Source organism: Pipra filicauda, unplaced genomic scaffold (genome assembly GCF_003945595.2).
Source record: "Pipra filicauda isolate LSUMZ 115617 unplaced genomic scaffold, ASM394559v2 scaffold110_size2237424_pilon, whole genome shotgun sequence".
Classification (NCBI taxonomy): Eukaryota; Metazoa; Chordata; class Aves; order Passeriformes; family Pipridae; genus Pipra; species Pipra filicauda.
The window spans coordinates 839,746-856,479 of NW_024103552.1; the positions used below are offsets into that span (position 1 = coordinate 839,746).

The 16,734-nt window shown below is 37.3% G+C and overlaps 1 protein-coding gene across 2 annotated transcripts in view; it reads right to left on the reverse strand.

Annotated features, from left to right (window-relative positions):
- Positions 1-16,734, reverse strand: part of VPS13B (vacuolar protein sorting 13 homolog B) — a 427,213-nt gene that overhangs the window by 42,641 nt on the left and 367,838 nt on the right. For both annotated transcript variants that reach the window (XM_027717679.2, XM_027717677.2), the window contains exons 41-43: positions 11,169-11,350; positions 9,033-9,382; positions 2,537-2,698 (exon numbers count right to left, since the gene is read on the reverse strand). In XM_027717679.2, coding sequence (XP_027573480.2) covers positions 2,537-2,698; positions 9,033-9,382; positions 11,169-11,350 — 694 coding nt within the window. The remainder of the gene's footprint in view (positions 1-2,536; positions 2,699-9,032; positions 9,383-11,168; positions 11,351-16,734) is intronic.

Sequence of the window (16,734 nt, forward strand, 5' to 3'; positions counted from 1 at the left end):
AAACTTGTTTTGTATGATTTGAAACAAAAAAGGATTGTACTGTTCAGATGAGCTGCCATTCTGAAGCATGTTATTTTTACAATGATTTGTATTTGGCATTAACCAAATGAATAAGCCTATAGGGGAATGCCAAGGTTCTCTGACCTTTGTGGAGAAAATTTGGTTCTATCTCAACAGTGTGTAGAAAGCCTGTGCTTCCATATATTTTCAGTGAAATTACCTCAGCTATTTTTTAGTCTCTAATTTTACCAGCAAGAGAAGACTGTTGAAAAATGTTAAGAGAGCAGAAATCATCTTGAAATTATTCCAAGGGTTGGGACAAGGGAGGTATAACCCCCCTACTAGAAGAGCCTGCTGGCCAGCAATATGGTTGAATCAGAAGTGAGCTGTTATCTTTGCCATCTCCTGGGACTTGGGAATCCATCATGACACTCCTGACTGTGTATCAGCCCAGTTCTTCAGTGAATCTAAATCTGATTAGAGCAAAACAGCATGGGGAAACCCTTTGACATCACCAACTCTCAGCTGAAGAATGAATATCTGAAAAATGAATCTGAAGTTCCTACTGTCACCTCACCCACTCCCTTATGTGTGATTTGGTTTTCTGATGGATTCACAACCAAGTAATTTTATATAAGTAACCAGAATATGGATATAACAGATTTTTAGGAATAAAGCCTTACTTGGCTGTGGGTTTATTTACAATTGCTTTAAGTATTTCCTTCTTCTTTCACGTGTTTATGAAAAGGTTTAAATGTTTTTTTGGGTGGTTGCTACAAAAGCAAATGGTAATTGGTTATGAAATATATGCCATGTTTAGCTAGCTTTCTTTCTCCCTCACACAACTGAAGGGAATTACATCTATCATAATCCAAGTGTCACTTGACGAGTGGGGATCCTGTCTCACACTGACACATGCCCAGTTGCACAGAGCACAGTCACCCATTTGGTTTGCTCGCCTGTGGGCTGGGACACCACAGGCCTTTTGCTCATATGAGAAAACATATGTCTTTTTTGAAAACATGAAAAGGGATGTACAGTACTCCAGAGTCTCTACGTCTCCAAAGGCCTCCCTCCGTGCACACACTGTTTATAACAGCTCCTCTGTCGCTGGGGTAAGACAGCCCTTTATTAGTCTGGCTTCCTCTTAACTTATGCCTTGACTTCAGTGTCAACTACAACTGTTTACTCTGGCTGAATTTTCTCTGCACAGATGACCACATTCATGTAAAATTCAGTAGTTTTGCACATCCACCAGTTGACGTATGAATGAAAACCACAATAAATTTGCCATATCTGCTTCCCAATGTAAGTTGAAAATTGCCAGCAGTGAAAATGGGCACAGCTCCTATTTAGAATTATGATACCTTCTTTCTCACATACTAATACTGATATCTTCTAGGGCTCTAGAGGAGTGAGGAACCCCTATTCACTACACTTCTTCTAGGATCTGTAAAAATTTTAGTAACTCTTCAGAGCAGGAGTACAGCTCAACAAGTAGAGTGGCACAGGTACCTAGTCTCCCACTCAGCAGGAGTTGGGTATATATTAAGAAAAGAGAAGAAATAGGTTTGTTGTCTCATTACCATTTTCTTTTTTAAAAATTTAAATTCCTATCTTGTTTTGAATTAAGATGAAAAATCCATTTCTCACCACCATCCAAGTGTTGGTTTCTTCTCCTACGTAACAAGTGACAGGACAAGAGGAAATGGCCTCAAGTTGTGACAGGGAGGTTTAGATTGGATATTAGGAAAAATTCACAGTAAGGGTTGTCAAGCAATGGAATAGGCTGGCCAGGGAACTGGTCAAGTCACCATCCCTGAAAGTATTTAAAAGATGTGTGGATGTGGCACTTAGGGAGATGGTTTAGCAGTGGACTTGGCAGTGCTGAGCTGGACTCAATGATTTTAAAGGTCTTTTCAACTTATATGATTCTATGGTTTCATTGAAATACTTCCTGTTGATAGTTTAAAAATATTTTATTTCAGTCTCAGTGTTTATTCTTCAAATAAAATCAAAGAAACAGAAACTGAGTTATTTAAGCTATATAAGTGGGGTGTTTCTCACAACTTCAAATCTTTTCTAATGCAAGCACATGCTAATTTGAGCACTTTGTCCAGTTTGACCCTGTTCTGCAAACAATTTCAGTGAACAGATGCTTCTGGCAAAAACAATTCATTAAAAAAATTCCCCAAACCTCGAATGTACATCTCAGAAAACAGACACTGATCACTTAGTTATAAAAACCTGGCAAGCTGTCTTTCTCTTTTTTCAGAAGCTTCAGTTTCCACAAGCGCTCGGTTTTACAAAAAGCGGTCATGCACATCCAGTTCCACCCTTGAGTAACTTCTAAACACTTCTGGCTTTCCTCACTCTATGTTTACCTTTCCTCTCTGTTGCAGCCCCAGCATGTGACTCCTGAAGGAACTGGAGCTTGAGAGATAGTCAAGGCCACAGAGAAAACCAAAGAATCAGCATGTAAAGCCAACAGTCAGCTTTAGCAAATGCTGCACTGGGAGGACTGTTTCTGACATACCTGTGGGGACTTGTGCGAGCGCCAGCTGTACTGGTGACTGTGGAGACTGGCCAGCAAAATATTTTCATCAGTATCCACCTGGCCAAACCGCAGTGTCTCTTGTGTGTCATTACACATCACGAAATGGCTGAAGACTAACTCCTCTGCCTCAGGGCATTGGTTCTGGAAGGAAAGGGATATGAAAGCCAGTAAGAATCAGTAAGAATTTGGCAGCTGCCTGCCCAGTGGCGACAGTTACAACACAGAAATGCAAGATCTCTTCGATTAGTTTTGGTCTCATAGCACTCTACTCTCTGCAAAATATAGTGTTTAGGTTGACAAAATATATTCTAAGACTTATCATATTTTACTTTATGTTTCTGTACAGCAAATCTTAGATTTAAAACTACAATAAAGACTAAACTTCCTAATTTGGGTAAAAAACTTCAACGAAATTCAATTCTGTGGGAATTACATGTCACACAGGGCAGACAGGGCACTACAAACTGAGCAGGGAGGCATGAAGAGCTTTCTCCATGCTTGACAACTGATCTCTAAGGCCAACAGGTTGCACTTCCTTTTCCCCAGCTGCTGCTTCTACTTTGAATTGTTGTTGTGGGTCAGCAGAAGAAGACTCTCCCTTTCTTGATACCACAACACTTGAAAAGTCAACTAAAGAAAAAGCAGGAGACATGGGGAGTGCATTTTCATAGGTCCATGAGGCTAGTTTGAAAATGCACCATGCAATTTAAAAGGAAAAAAAAATTATCAAGGCTTTTAAAAGTATTTCAGATTTTACAATATTTTTTCTCCAGCCTGCAGCATCCTTCCATCCCCTCTTTCTGCTTTTCATCTGGCTGCTTGTCACTCTGTTGACACAGTGAGACTATATGACAGTCATAAAAATTACCAGAGCTACAGCTCCTGAAGGCACGAACTATAATCCCCTACATGGGAGAGGTCAAAGTGTGACTGATAATTTGGTTTGGAGATCATCTCTCATATATTTCTGCCCTAGTCACTACTGGGCTGGCACCTTCCACTTACAAGCAACTATCTAGCAAACATAACAATGACTCAAAGAAAAAAAAAAGTAACATTTGGATAGTCTTCATGCAATTTAATGAGTATAACACAAAGAATTCATCTTCTTGTGGGTCTTTTTACCTCTTTTTGACCCATCTTTCCTAGCACACACTTTCCTAGCACACACACAATATTTTACTGTTGGTTGGTTTCCTTCTTCATAACATAGCCCAGCTGGTCTCTTCTCATCCTTTCTTCCCATGACGTTTTCTCTAACTTTTGGAACCTCCATGGTTTCTGAGAGCTGTTTCCTCTCCTTGCTCTCTCAGTGGACCTTTTAAATGGACCTAACAAAGCTAGCACCTTCCCTGTCTCTAATCATCCGAGTCTCTTAGTTCTTTGATAACAATGTGCCTGGATGCCTGCAGAAACTCAGAGATCAAACAAGAGGGAGAGAAATCTTTCCTCACAGATCCCTATGGATCCTCAGTTATTCATGAAAAACTGTCTGGTACGCTACTTGTAGACCATTGCTGGGTGATGCACATGGAAGAGTTTTTCTGAAAACTGAAGTGTGCAAGGTATGTCCAATTGAGCATCCTTGAATGCGTGTCCACTACCGTTATCAACTTCAGAATGACCGAAGATGAATCACAGAGTGGTTGGGGCTGGAAGGCACCTCTGGACATCACCTATTCCAAGCCCTCTGCTGAAGCAGGTTCACCTAGAGCAAGTTGCACAGGATTGCACACAGACAGCTTTTGAACATCTCCAAAGGAGACTCCACAGCCTCTCTAGACAACCCGTGCTCTGTCACTCTCACAGAAAAGATGTTTTTCATGATGTTCAGATGGAACATCCTGTCTTTGAGTCTGTGCCCCTTGCCCTTTGTCCTTAATTAAGGCAGGTTGCAATTCCCTTCGTAAAGGAATATCGGAATGATTGGCCGGGAGTGTTTGTGCAAAAACTATTCATCCAAGGAGTATTTAAGCATGAGAATATTTAGATTAAAGGTTTCTCCCCAAATTTCATTAATTGTTTTGCATAAGATCAGGTATCTTCTGTGAAACAAGAATTAGGTAAGCACAACCAAAACTGCACTTCTTCTAAGCAGCAAAATTCATTACAGAGAAATATATCTGTATGACATTCAGTAGCAGATCTGGGTGTGCTAAAGGCTGACATTTACAGTGCCACTTCAGAGTGTAGAGTTTATTTTGGCATTTTCTAGTGGAGGATCTATGACTTTTTACTGTCAAGCTGCCATACCCACATACCCATAAGTCTACCACAAATACATATATTTTCCCGTAATAGCTTTGCAAAATGTTCTTTTTAAAAGGGAGGATTTACTATCCACAGAGCTAAGTATGTTGCTATAGTCAAACCTAGATCTAACCCCAGGGGAATTTAAGAAAAGGTTTTTCCTTTACTCCAATACATTTTCTTGCTGATTACGCAGAGACTGGAAGAACAAGACCAGAAGGTGACGAACTTCCTTCTTTTTACCTTACTAACTAACTTAGTTTCAAGTAAGTAAACACAAACTGTAGGTTCTTGCATTTTCCAGAGGGAAAAGAGAGTCCAGCAAGTTTTTGGCATGCATAGAACTCCTAAATTGTGCTGGAGGAATGTTATCCCATCAGGAATTATTAATAGACTTCCACACATTTTGCTGTTGATGAATGACTGCCATTACTCATTAGTCTTAAATGCTAGGTTTGCTACTAGAATCCAATGCTTTTAACAGCAACACTTCTCAAAGTTAAATGAAAGGTATTTTAAACTCAATTTTATAACAATTCCAAAGTTTTAACCCAGGAAATACCAAGTTTTGCATAATAAGGCATTGGTTCATGCTGCCAGGCTTAAGAGAAAGCTACAGATGCCTCAGGTCTTGGTAATAAGAGATGACTAAAGGAACGCCAAGGAAGTTTGGGGATGCTTTAGCTCAGTATGGCAACTGTTCACTGCACAGGCAGGGTTCTAGGCAACTTTATTCTCCTTGCAGTAAAGACAGGAGATTTTTCCCAGATAGAATAGCACCCATGCTTCTTGATCCCTGAGGATCTGCAGCAAGTTCTTGCACCCATCACAGGGAGATGGATTCCACATTGCTACTGAAGTCTCACAGTAGAAGCTTCTATGGGGTAAGCAGAAAGGGAGAAAATAAAAAGTCAGCAAAAAGATGCAGTGAGGAAATCTTGATTGATAAAAGAGAGTTTAAAGAAACCAGGCATAAAAAAAAACAAATAGAACTGGGCCATTTGTGTGGCAATGATGCTGAAGGGCTGAATGATGACTCCAGGAGCAGAAAACACCTAAGTGTGGATTAAGAAAAAAATTCCCTCTCTGAATAAAAACAGCAAATCAAAAGAATCAGCAAAAGATCAACAGCCTGAATCAGACACAGACTAGGGTCAGTTCCTGGGGGACGATTTCTTGCCACTCTTCAGATCATTTTTCAGCTGTTCTTTTCTCTCAGAGAAGCCTGGAAAGTGTCTCTCCTTTATTGGGCTTTCAAATATTTTGTGAATTCTATTCAGAGAGGGAGGAAAACATCCTACATAATACTAGTCACCAGGCTTTCCCTAGTCATTCAGGACTTTCTGCTCATGTCTCAGCTCATAGCTATTTCAAAGCATTTCTGGATCTGGAAAAAAACCCCCGATCATAAAAGCCTAGGCCTCTTTATATGCACAAAGTTATTTTCTTTGTGCTTCATGAGCTACCTAAGACTTCTGCAAGCTGTTTCCTCCCTCTCATGTCTCTCCCCTCCACACACTCTCACCTAGTAATGTTTTTTGGACAGAAAATCTTTAGCAATTTCTTATCTCCCTTGAAGTTCCTCTAAGAGAAAAGAACATTTTCCATAGGATTCTTTAAACTTCATTCTCACAGTGATGTCCTGACATTATCAGCTGGAAACTTTCTGTATCCTTTTCCTTTGTTCTTTGTGCTTATGGTAGAAAGATGGGGAAACTACTGTGATCACAAGACGTCATTTTGACTGATCCCAGCTCATTAAGAAAACTTGCGCAACTGCCAACAGAAAGGTTAAGCACCATGCAGACCTTGAGGAAAAGAAGTTCTAGTGGTTTAAAACAGGTTTAAAACAGGAGCTTTTGTAACTTCCGAGGAGTTTAGGAAAACATTTGCAACGCGAAACCACAAAGGAAAAGCTTTTTCCCAGGAATAACATTCAGTACCATACCTGGGGAGCTGCTTTCTCAGTTGACCCTCTGTCTCTAGATACCATAAAGCACTAATGCTGTAAAACAATTTGTGAAGGCTTAAATGCCCAAATAAAGGAAAAAATCACCACATCCTTCACTCCACTTATATTCACAGGAGACATGCATTTTCTATCTCACTTGACAGTCTATGTGTTATTACTAAATAATAAAACTAAATTAATAACAAGCTTGAAGTTCCCTGCCCAGTTCTTTAATTATTAAACCCATTACTCCAGCTTTGCATTTAGATGTTCATTAGCCAGTTACTGTTTGTATTTAAATAGGGATTTCAGATCAGACAATGAAATAAGTCAAAAGGGGAAACTGTTTTCTAAAAGTGCTAATCCTCTCAGATTTTCAGCATGTGACTTAGAAGTATAAAGCAAGTTGTATGCCTTGTGTTTTTTAGGTTGAATCTACTTTCAAGATGTTCACCATTACTTAAACAAAAAAAACCCCACCGAAATCCCTCAAAAAAAAAAAAAAAAAAAAAAAAAAAAAAAAAAAGAAAAAAAATCAGTCCATATCTAGGAAACAAAGACACTGACAGAGGCTTCTGGTAATCCTGAACTCCTGACCTAAAGGTGCAGGGCCAAATTGTTTCATGCTTCATCTGTCTGTCTACTGACTACAACATCACTTGTTTCAGATATTAACCCAGTAAAAAGTATGTGGAGAATTCAAATAACCTTTCCTGGTTATTAAATTAATGCTTCTAGTTGCAGCATTTATACTGCATTTTGTGTGAACAGCAAACAACAAACAATGCCTATTATTGTGAAATTTATTCCCTCCCCATGCAGTGCATGCCAACCTCCCAATCTGGAGGTAAAGTCACATAAAAAACATCTTGGCAACAATTAATTTAATAATCCATTTTGAGCCCACTTGTGTGTTAACTGTTCCCTAATTTCAAAGTAATGCAAGTTTTTAATCTCAAATACTCAGGGCTAGATACCCACCACATCAGAACATGGTGGCAAGTACCCTTGACATGAGAGGAAACGAGAAAATTACAGCAACAATTACAGAAGTATATCCTCCTGTGGCTCATGTTAACATTGCCAAATCCATGTATAAATCAGTACCAACTATTCATAGAATGTACCTGTCAGCAATATACTATGCGACATATGGCTCTACTTAATCAAATATACAATTCCATTTTTTTCAACTCAGAATATTCCTTCAAGGCAGAGAATAGTCAGTCAGTCACTCACACTGTGATGTGGTTTAAAACATTTAAATATTTATGCGCCATATTTTATTTATATGTATAGCTATGTCTGAGAGATCTTTTTTTTCCCATCCTAAGAGGAAACTGACCTTTCTGAAGGCCATTTTGCAGTAGTTGCCACACATGTCTCAGATGAGGGAGTAGTACTAAGTCAGAAATATTTTGGGTTTAAACAGCCTATCAAGGACTGTCTTATACTTTCTATGTTTGTTTTTTATTAAAAGCATTGTTCAAAATATGACAAAAAACAGAAATTGGAGCTACAAAGATTTTTGTTCACATTGATATTTGAGCCAGCTGTAAAGATTTAAATCACACTAGATCTTGTTTTATGAATGTCCTTTTGCAACAAGAAAACCATGGAATGCCCTTAAAAAAGAATTTTTTGATATAAAACAGATGTTTTATCCTTTTTGGGGGCTTTGTTATTGTAGTGCCATGATAGGTAATTAATTCCCAGGCTCCACATAGGTCTTCAGGCAGATGAAGAGAATGATTTGATTTCAAGGCTGTAGTAGAGTAAGGGAATTACAGGCCTTTGAGGGGTCATTGCAGAAGCAAGGTTCCTTATACTGGGACTGGCTTCAGCCATTAATGCTGCTTGCACAGAATGTAATGTGAAACTAGTGTTGAACTTCAATAAGGATGGAAGTAGTAGCTGGAAACAATATGCTCTGGTGCTCAGACTTAGCTGTGCTTACATATCGTGTCTCACTCACCTTTTCATAAATTCATGGAATATTATGCATTTCAAGACCAAGATTTTGATTATTCTGATATAAATTCATGTAGTTTCTCTGAAGTGTAAGCAGTTTTGGCTACATTTACCTTTACAGATAGCAAACACTGCCTCCTAATTTTCATAGCTATCACAGAATTAATGTTTATTAGTAAAAACCACTTTCAGTATAAGGTACAGCTCTTATATCTTGGAATATTTTCAGTGAATGCAGTGGTTATTCTAATTTGCTATTAAATTAATCACAATAGCTACATTCTCACTATTGCATTTGCATACCTGCTGCCAAGCTTGAATTGCTGTATTTAAAGAATGAACTGCATATTGGCCAAAGCTGATGAAAATGGGGTCAACCATTATTGTGCAGTCCAATAGCCTTCTTGCTGTGCTGCTGGAAATAGCAATCTGTCCCCAGATTTTTAAAGGTTTCACAACATTCTGCAGAGTCACATTTCGACACTCCAAAAGTTTACAGTCGGCTTGAGTTGAAAACTGGATCTCCTGGAACACCGATTCATCGTTCCACTGACGAAGATATACATGAGGCTCATCAAAGGAAACTATCATGTATTCTAGTTCAGATGGCATGTTCTTATCAGATAAAAATGGCTGAAGAAACTTTGGTGGTGCTGAAAAGTGAAAGAAAAAACAAGACTGGAACATCACAATCACCACATTCTGTATGTTTTTGTAAATTGTGTGTTAACTGCCTGTACATAAGATAAAACAAATAAAATTCATTAAAGAGTCGAGATTTCTGAAATCCAAAATGAATGCTGTTCACACTGTTTGTTAGATGTAAAATAGAATTGTAATTAATAACAGCTGCAAACAAAAAGTATCTGCAAACCAAAATCTTTTCATGGTAAACAGACCAGCCACCAAACTGCTTTATCTACACACTGCTCAATACTTCAGATTGCTGCCTATTTGGAGCAGAGACCATATTTCTGTGAGAATTTTGGCTATAGTAGATGTCTACGATATTCCACACACAGCACGTTACGAACACAATAACAATTAGCATTATACTATTTGCTGACATGTGACAGTGCAGGCTAACAGGCTCCACAATGGAAGTTGTCTTTGATGCAATTATGGACAGTTCAAGACCACAAACCCACTGAGATGCGACATATTACCCCATAACACTAGAAATGAAACAAAACAGTATCCTGAGACTAAAGCATGAGAAATATATCATAAAAAAGATTTTATCGCCTTCATTGAAGTCTCAGTCCCGCAAAATGCTGAGCACTGAGGCAGCAGACACTGCAAGGCATGTATACCACTTGTGTAACATGAAGCATGCGAATATTTCCACTGATGTTATTATTTACATTGCTGGAACTTCTCACATGCTTAAAATTAGCATATGCTCTAGTGCTCTACAGATTTGGAACCAAAACACTCATCTCTATCCAAGATCAAGCCCTATTATTCTACAAAAGCGTAATAGATACAGTAAGTTTTGTGCTCCCTTGGTGTATAACAGCACAAAGGAGCCCCAAAACTTAAGGCCTTTAGATGCTATAACAACAGCAACAACAGCATAAACTCAGTCGCTGTTAAAAAATGAAACAGCTGGGTTTGATTTTAATCTGATTTTTGCCTTTTCCAGTATATGTACTTTTAAAGACTGAGCATCTGGAATTGGAGTGCAATAGTGAGGAAAATTATGTACTGATAAAAGTAGCTGATAGACAAGAAATTATTTGCTAGTCATTGAATGTCATTTTTGGTATGATTTGATAATGAATGTATTATAATACTTGCAGAAACACAAAAACTACTCACAAAGAAAGCTGTCCCTGTCAAAACTATCCAAGAAGTTTGCCCATCTTCCACAGAAAGCATTCCTGGCATTTGAAAATCAGACAATAATCTAAAGATCTCTTGGAATGTATTTGCCATTAATGCAATGACAGAGAGCACTGAACCAAACCATATGTAGCTCCAAAAGTGATCATAACTGAAATGACAGTTAAATCTGTAGTTCTCAGAACTCTTCCAAGGAATTCTTACTAAGGGGGTTGCAAAATCTTCAAATATTTTAGCAGTACTGTTAATATGCTGGAAAATGTAAAAGATCAAATTCATTCACTAAGATGGCTCAAAAGTGAAGTGGCACCTGCTGTCACTAATCAGACTATGGAAAACAGACGGCTTCTACAGTTACCCATTCCGGAGGCAGGAAGGGGGCTGATCAGCCTCACTGCCTACCGTATGTACTTTCTCAGTGCACAGAAGTCATCGGTTTTACCCTGGAGCCTGTACCACTGGTGGCTGTTTGTGATAATTTATTTCAAGAATGTCTGTTTGAACGAGGAAATGAGGACTACAGACAGCAAAAGAGTGGTTAAGCAGCACGTATGAACTATATGCTTTTACTATGCTACACAAAGGAGTACATACCTGTGCCGAGTTGATCAAGATGATGGCATAGGTGGACTTCCAAATAGGTAAACTGGATCATCACACTTAGTGATGGCACAAACCAAGGAGTAAAACAGGAGTCAACCCTGGTACAGGCTGCTAATGCCGTGGGGGTTACAAGCTGATCACATGCGCTTTGGGAGCCAGATTCACTTTCCGAGCTGCAGAAGGTAGATAACAAAGTAGTACTTTCAGGACTTCCAGGATTTTACCACTTTACAGTAGGACTTGATCATGCTCATTTTCTGACACAGACAACGTCACTGTTTTATTTTAACTGCTACTGTCAGTGTCTGTACTTTTTCCAAAGCAGGACAGAACCTACAAGATTGCAATCCAACCACACTTTTATCACACTACACTTTCAATTTACAAACATTTGAACCGCCACAACAATACATATTTAGACAAAATAAAACCCTTATACACCAGGTATCTTTAATTGTTGAAATAGCAAAACAGCTGCTTTATCATTACTTAAGCTATATGAATGAGCTATGAGTTAATCTGGTCAAGAGAATGATTTTTTATAAATTTATAAAATTACTTCTATACTTCTATGTCCCTGTAAGCTTTATTTCCTTTGTTCTTCTCACTCTACAATCATAATTTAAAAACAATCTCCAAGTGTTATAAGCTCAGCCTGGAGCCCTTTACTAGCATCTATTACAACATATTAACTACACATTTATAATGCCATGCCACGCCACTGATTTTTTTTCATAGCTGTGCTCCTGACACCATGAATTTCCAAGAATTATCTTTCAGCCTTTTGAGAGAAACTAACACTACATCAGAATTCTACAGGTTGCTAAGACACCACTGAAATACAAATAAACTTTCTAATTTAAGCTAAATCTATCCTTAATGTTCCTTATTCTCACTGCTTTCGAAGTTTGGCACTAAAGAGTTGTAGTTTAAAAGTTTAGACTTGATTCAAGAGAATTATGTCCATGTCCTCAGTCAAATACTGTCTTTACTTTTCAAATAAAATTAAATGAAGGATAAACTAAGGTCAACTTAATATTTCTGTCAGAAAGTCATCAGCTTTTATAAAGCACCACAAATACATTTTCATTGACATTTTCAAGATATTTTAAATTCAAACAGAAGTTTGAATTTGACAATTGGCTTTTAAAACAAAACGTCTTACGCTTTCAGGACCAAAATTTTCATCATGCAATGTGTTTTACCTCAAAATTATGCACAAATATAGTAAGTACTAAAAATGTTCAGCTATGAGTGCATGGAGTTCCACGGATAGGTAAATTTATCAGTATTTTTTTGTGGTACAGTAACTATCTAGCACAGTATTTATTTATAGAGCTTAAATCCAACTTCAGGTTTGTGGACATAAAATACTCATGCAGCAGTAAAACCCAACTAAAATTAGCCAATTATCAAAGAATCATGACAGGATATTAAGAATGGACTAGGTTGGTAAAGGATGAAACATAAATTACTTAAATGGAATTTTAGCTGCTTTCCTGTGCTTCTTTACTTCTTCAAATTGTCAATTTACATTCAAAAATGGTGTTATAGGCCTTTTGAGATAGGCATCTTTGGAAATAAAATTATTCTTTGTGTTCACATGATAAAATATTTATGGAACTGGACCACAGTCAGAGAAGTGGGATGCTTTTCTTTGTTTTGCCACGGATATTTCTTAGATTGTTGGAACAGAGCATGGAAGCAAATCTGAAAGGACCAAAATTCATATGCTGATTTAGACAACTAAGTACTTTAGGATCTATGAAACTGGTTAATTCTCTCAGAATAATGATTAATATTTAAAGATTTTTTGCTCATTGCATTTTGATTAGAAACAGAAGTTCAGGAAAACATAAAATGAAAACGGAAAAATGGTAGATGGGTGCAGACAAATGCTAACCAAACTGTGAGGAACTTTAAAAAAAAGTAATTGCACTTTGATATTCTGAATTAAGACTTAATTTGCATGAACAGCTGTAATGGCTGTAAAAAGGAAGGACATTTATTTCTGAAATTTGAGGTTTATTCTGAAAATATATATATCTTTTCCTCAGAAACCTATTCCTTCAGTCACCTATCAGTGACTCAGCATTTTTATTTCTTTTAATATGCTTCGGAGATGCATATTTTCATAGAATAAAAAAAACCCAAACAAACCCCTCCAATTTTGCATTTAGTCAAATTTTATGTACCTGTTTTTTATTTATTGAGCATTTTACTGTGGTGGGACCTTTGTAATTTCTCAGTCATAACCACAATGATCACAGAGCAACATGACATGCTTGATTCAGAGGGAAATGTGGCAGGAACTTCACACTAGGGAGATAATGTAAAGTACTTACCCATATTTTGCACTAGTTTTGCTGCCCCACAAGCAGCAGACCAAGTGGAGGTAATATTCTGGAATTTAAAGTGTTGGGAACAAAAACATTCAAAGCTGCTTTTTGTTTCTTAGAAACCAAAAGGGCTCACCACTGAAACAATTCCTACAAAATTCAGAGTCCAGCCACATGCTTAAAAACCTAACCAGAGAGAAACAGCAAATGAGAGTGGGACAATGTTGCTCCATGGGACAGAACTGGCCTTGCACCCTGTCTCCTGCTAGGGAGGGACAAGCGCCAGCAGTGACAGATTGAGAGGAGCAGGACAATGCTTGCTAAACCACTGTTTAGAAGGAAAAGGCACTCTAAAGAGAGAAAATAACTTTCTAGAAAGCATCTGAAAAGAAACACAATGAGGATTCATTCATCACTCTTTCCCCATCTGCTCAGATTTCGTTGAAGTGTAATTGTTTTATCTGTGAGGAGGTCAATTTGATTTTTACTCAACCAGAATCCATATTCAGAATTATAGCCCCCATGTCATTATGAAAATAAAAATATAGTAACAGTATAAATCAGTTACAGTACATGTACTAAAAGCAGCAACCAAACTACTACTGTATTTTCTTAAAAAAACTCAACTGTAATAAAAAATCGTAATATCAAATGAACAGGTTTTAAAGAGGGACTGTAGCCACTACCATGACTCTCTGATTTTAAATTAAATCCCATTTAAATGTTTTGCCTAGGTAGACTTCTGTCAGACCTGTAGCACTGCCACTTTGACCTTGCACAGAGCACAGAAATCAGACACAGTCCTTCATCTCATGCTGTGCACAAACACAAGAGAAAGCAGAGTTAGCTGAAAACACAGGGAAATTTCTATTAAGTCTTGGTAAACAACAGTAGGAGCATTAATATCAGAAGTAGGTGTGATTATGAAATCAAAATTTGTGCATCAAGTGAATACATTATAAAAACACCCTCACATTTCTCAGCTGCCTTGGAGCTGTGTGGATCGTCCATGATTTTTCACCTGCAGAGAAAAGGAACAACCAGCTTCTACTGCTTTGTGTTTGGCACAACATGCTGAGGGATGGGTGTAGCAAAACCAGAAGAAATTTTAAATAAAACTGACCTGACCAAAATTTTATTTTTTTTTCAAAATCCTGGGAAATATCAGAATTTTTAAAATGGAAAATACCCATGTTTGAACTAATTATATAAGTTATGATATTCACATCATGCAAAGCAGTTCAAATTCAATGTATGGCAACTGGGAGCAATGACTTAGCAGTGACCTGCATTATTCTTGTTATTTTAAGAGTGGAATATTTAAACCGAAACTGCCATTTGTGATGAAACTACAACATGGGGAAATATCCACTGGGAAGAAGAAAGAGACCACTTAACTCATTTAATTTATGACTCAAATGCTGGTCTGAACCCAAATTTTTAGAGGTCAAAATCCAGTACATCATTTACTTTGAATAAAAGCTAAAACAATTAACAAGAAATATGATCATGATTCTTCACTTGAATTTTTAAAAAGTAGCAATTTAAGCTTATTTAAAAGTTTTGGTACTTGTTTCATGGTTTGTATCTTAAGGCATTTTCAATTACTATTTTACATTAGTATGTCAGTAATTATAGAAATACTGTTTAAATTAGACAGCAGATGCACAAATATATAAAATATCTTCTAACATAACCCATTTAAACAAAAAATTATAAACCCCTCCCAACCAAACCAGGGAGGGGCTTTAATGTCTCACCAACCAAACAAAGCTTTAAAAGTAATTTCGAATATGATTTGTTAGTCCTGTAACATGAAAAACCTCTAAAAATAATTTATTCTGTGATGATTTCTGTGATCATTTTCCCGTGATAAAACCCCCTACTTTAAGGTCTTGCATAAACAGTCATTTATGCCATATATGATTTATTTCATAAACACTGTCTTATATCCCCAAAGAGACGCTAAATTATTTGACTTAGGACTTCAGATTTGTTCATTCATTGATTAAACATTCATAAATGTTCATTCAAACCTTATGCATACATGAAATAATGAACAGGTTACAAAATTCTTAAAAACAAACAACATACACATATATACTATGTCCTTCACCAGATAGCTCCTTGATTTTTATACTTCCAATTCGTTCCTGATCGATCTCAGAAAGAGCTTGCATACCACAAGATTTGGATCATGACATCTTTGCACATTCCCATATTCATTACTAGTTGATATACTTCAGCCTGCCAGCTCCTGGCTCAACATATCAGCTGAATCCACATCTTCTCACAAACCCTGTCGTTTTCTTGTTATATGAACCACATAAGTTTCATACTTTATAACTGATGTTAGGAATCAATAATAAAGTACTTAAAACACAAGGGATCAGCTCTCTGTTATTAATAATTAGCATATCATAGAGGTTACCACCAAAAAAAACCCTTGCAGAATTTTAAGGAAATGCTATTATTATTACGCAGCAGCTGCATGCATATGGCAACTGTTAGAGTCTGATCCAAAATACAACATCAAACTAAGAAAATAAACTTCAACAAGACTAAGCATTTTTATGCTTTTACACAATTAATAGTGAATTAAATTTTCTAATCAATCATACAGTTGCTGCATGTAATTAATGTCAAATTATCAGGAGCCTCCAGGAAAACTGAGATTCAACTTTTATACAGCTTTTGTTTCTTGCTCTCGCAGATCCCTCAGCGTTAGAATTTGGTCGTCTAACACTCAGCACTAGCTTTAAGCAAAGTGCCTTGTGACTCTTCTCACAAGTCTGTAAGATCTCATGTTAAACATTTGTTTTAGGAACAAGCCTAACACTGAAATTTACCATAGGCATTACATGGGCAGTGTCTCTCTCAAAACCAAAAAAGTTTGTGATTTTTTTGGTCAAGTTAGAATCTAGAACACATTTTAGAGTGCTTGGTGACAAGAAACTACCCATACTGGCAGCAATATGTTTGTTTGATATGTATGTTTGTTTGTTGTTTCAGCAAAGTTATGCCAACATGGACTTCCTACATGCTACTAGGGGTCTAGGAAGGCTGGCCTTCTCTGCAGGTCCACAGTATCTGTCACCACCTCCTAATCAAGGCTTCCCTTTAACAGAATATGATCCTTTGGGGCTTAACCATTACCTTAAATTTGTTCCATAGTGGTAACTATATGTATTTCAGTGCTTGTGCACTGTCTCAAGACC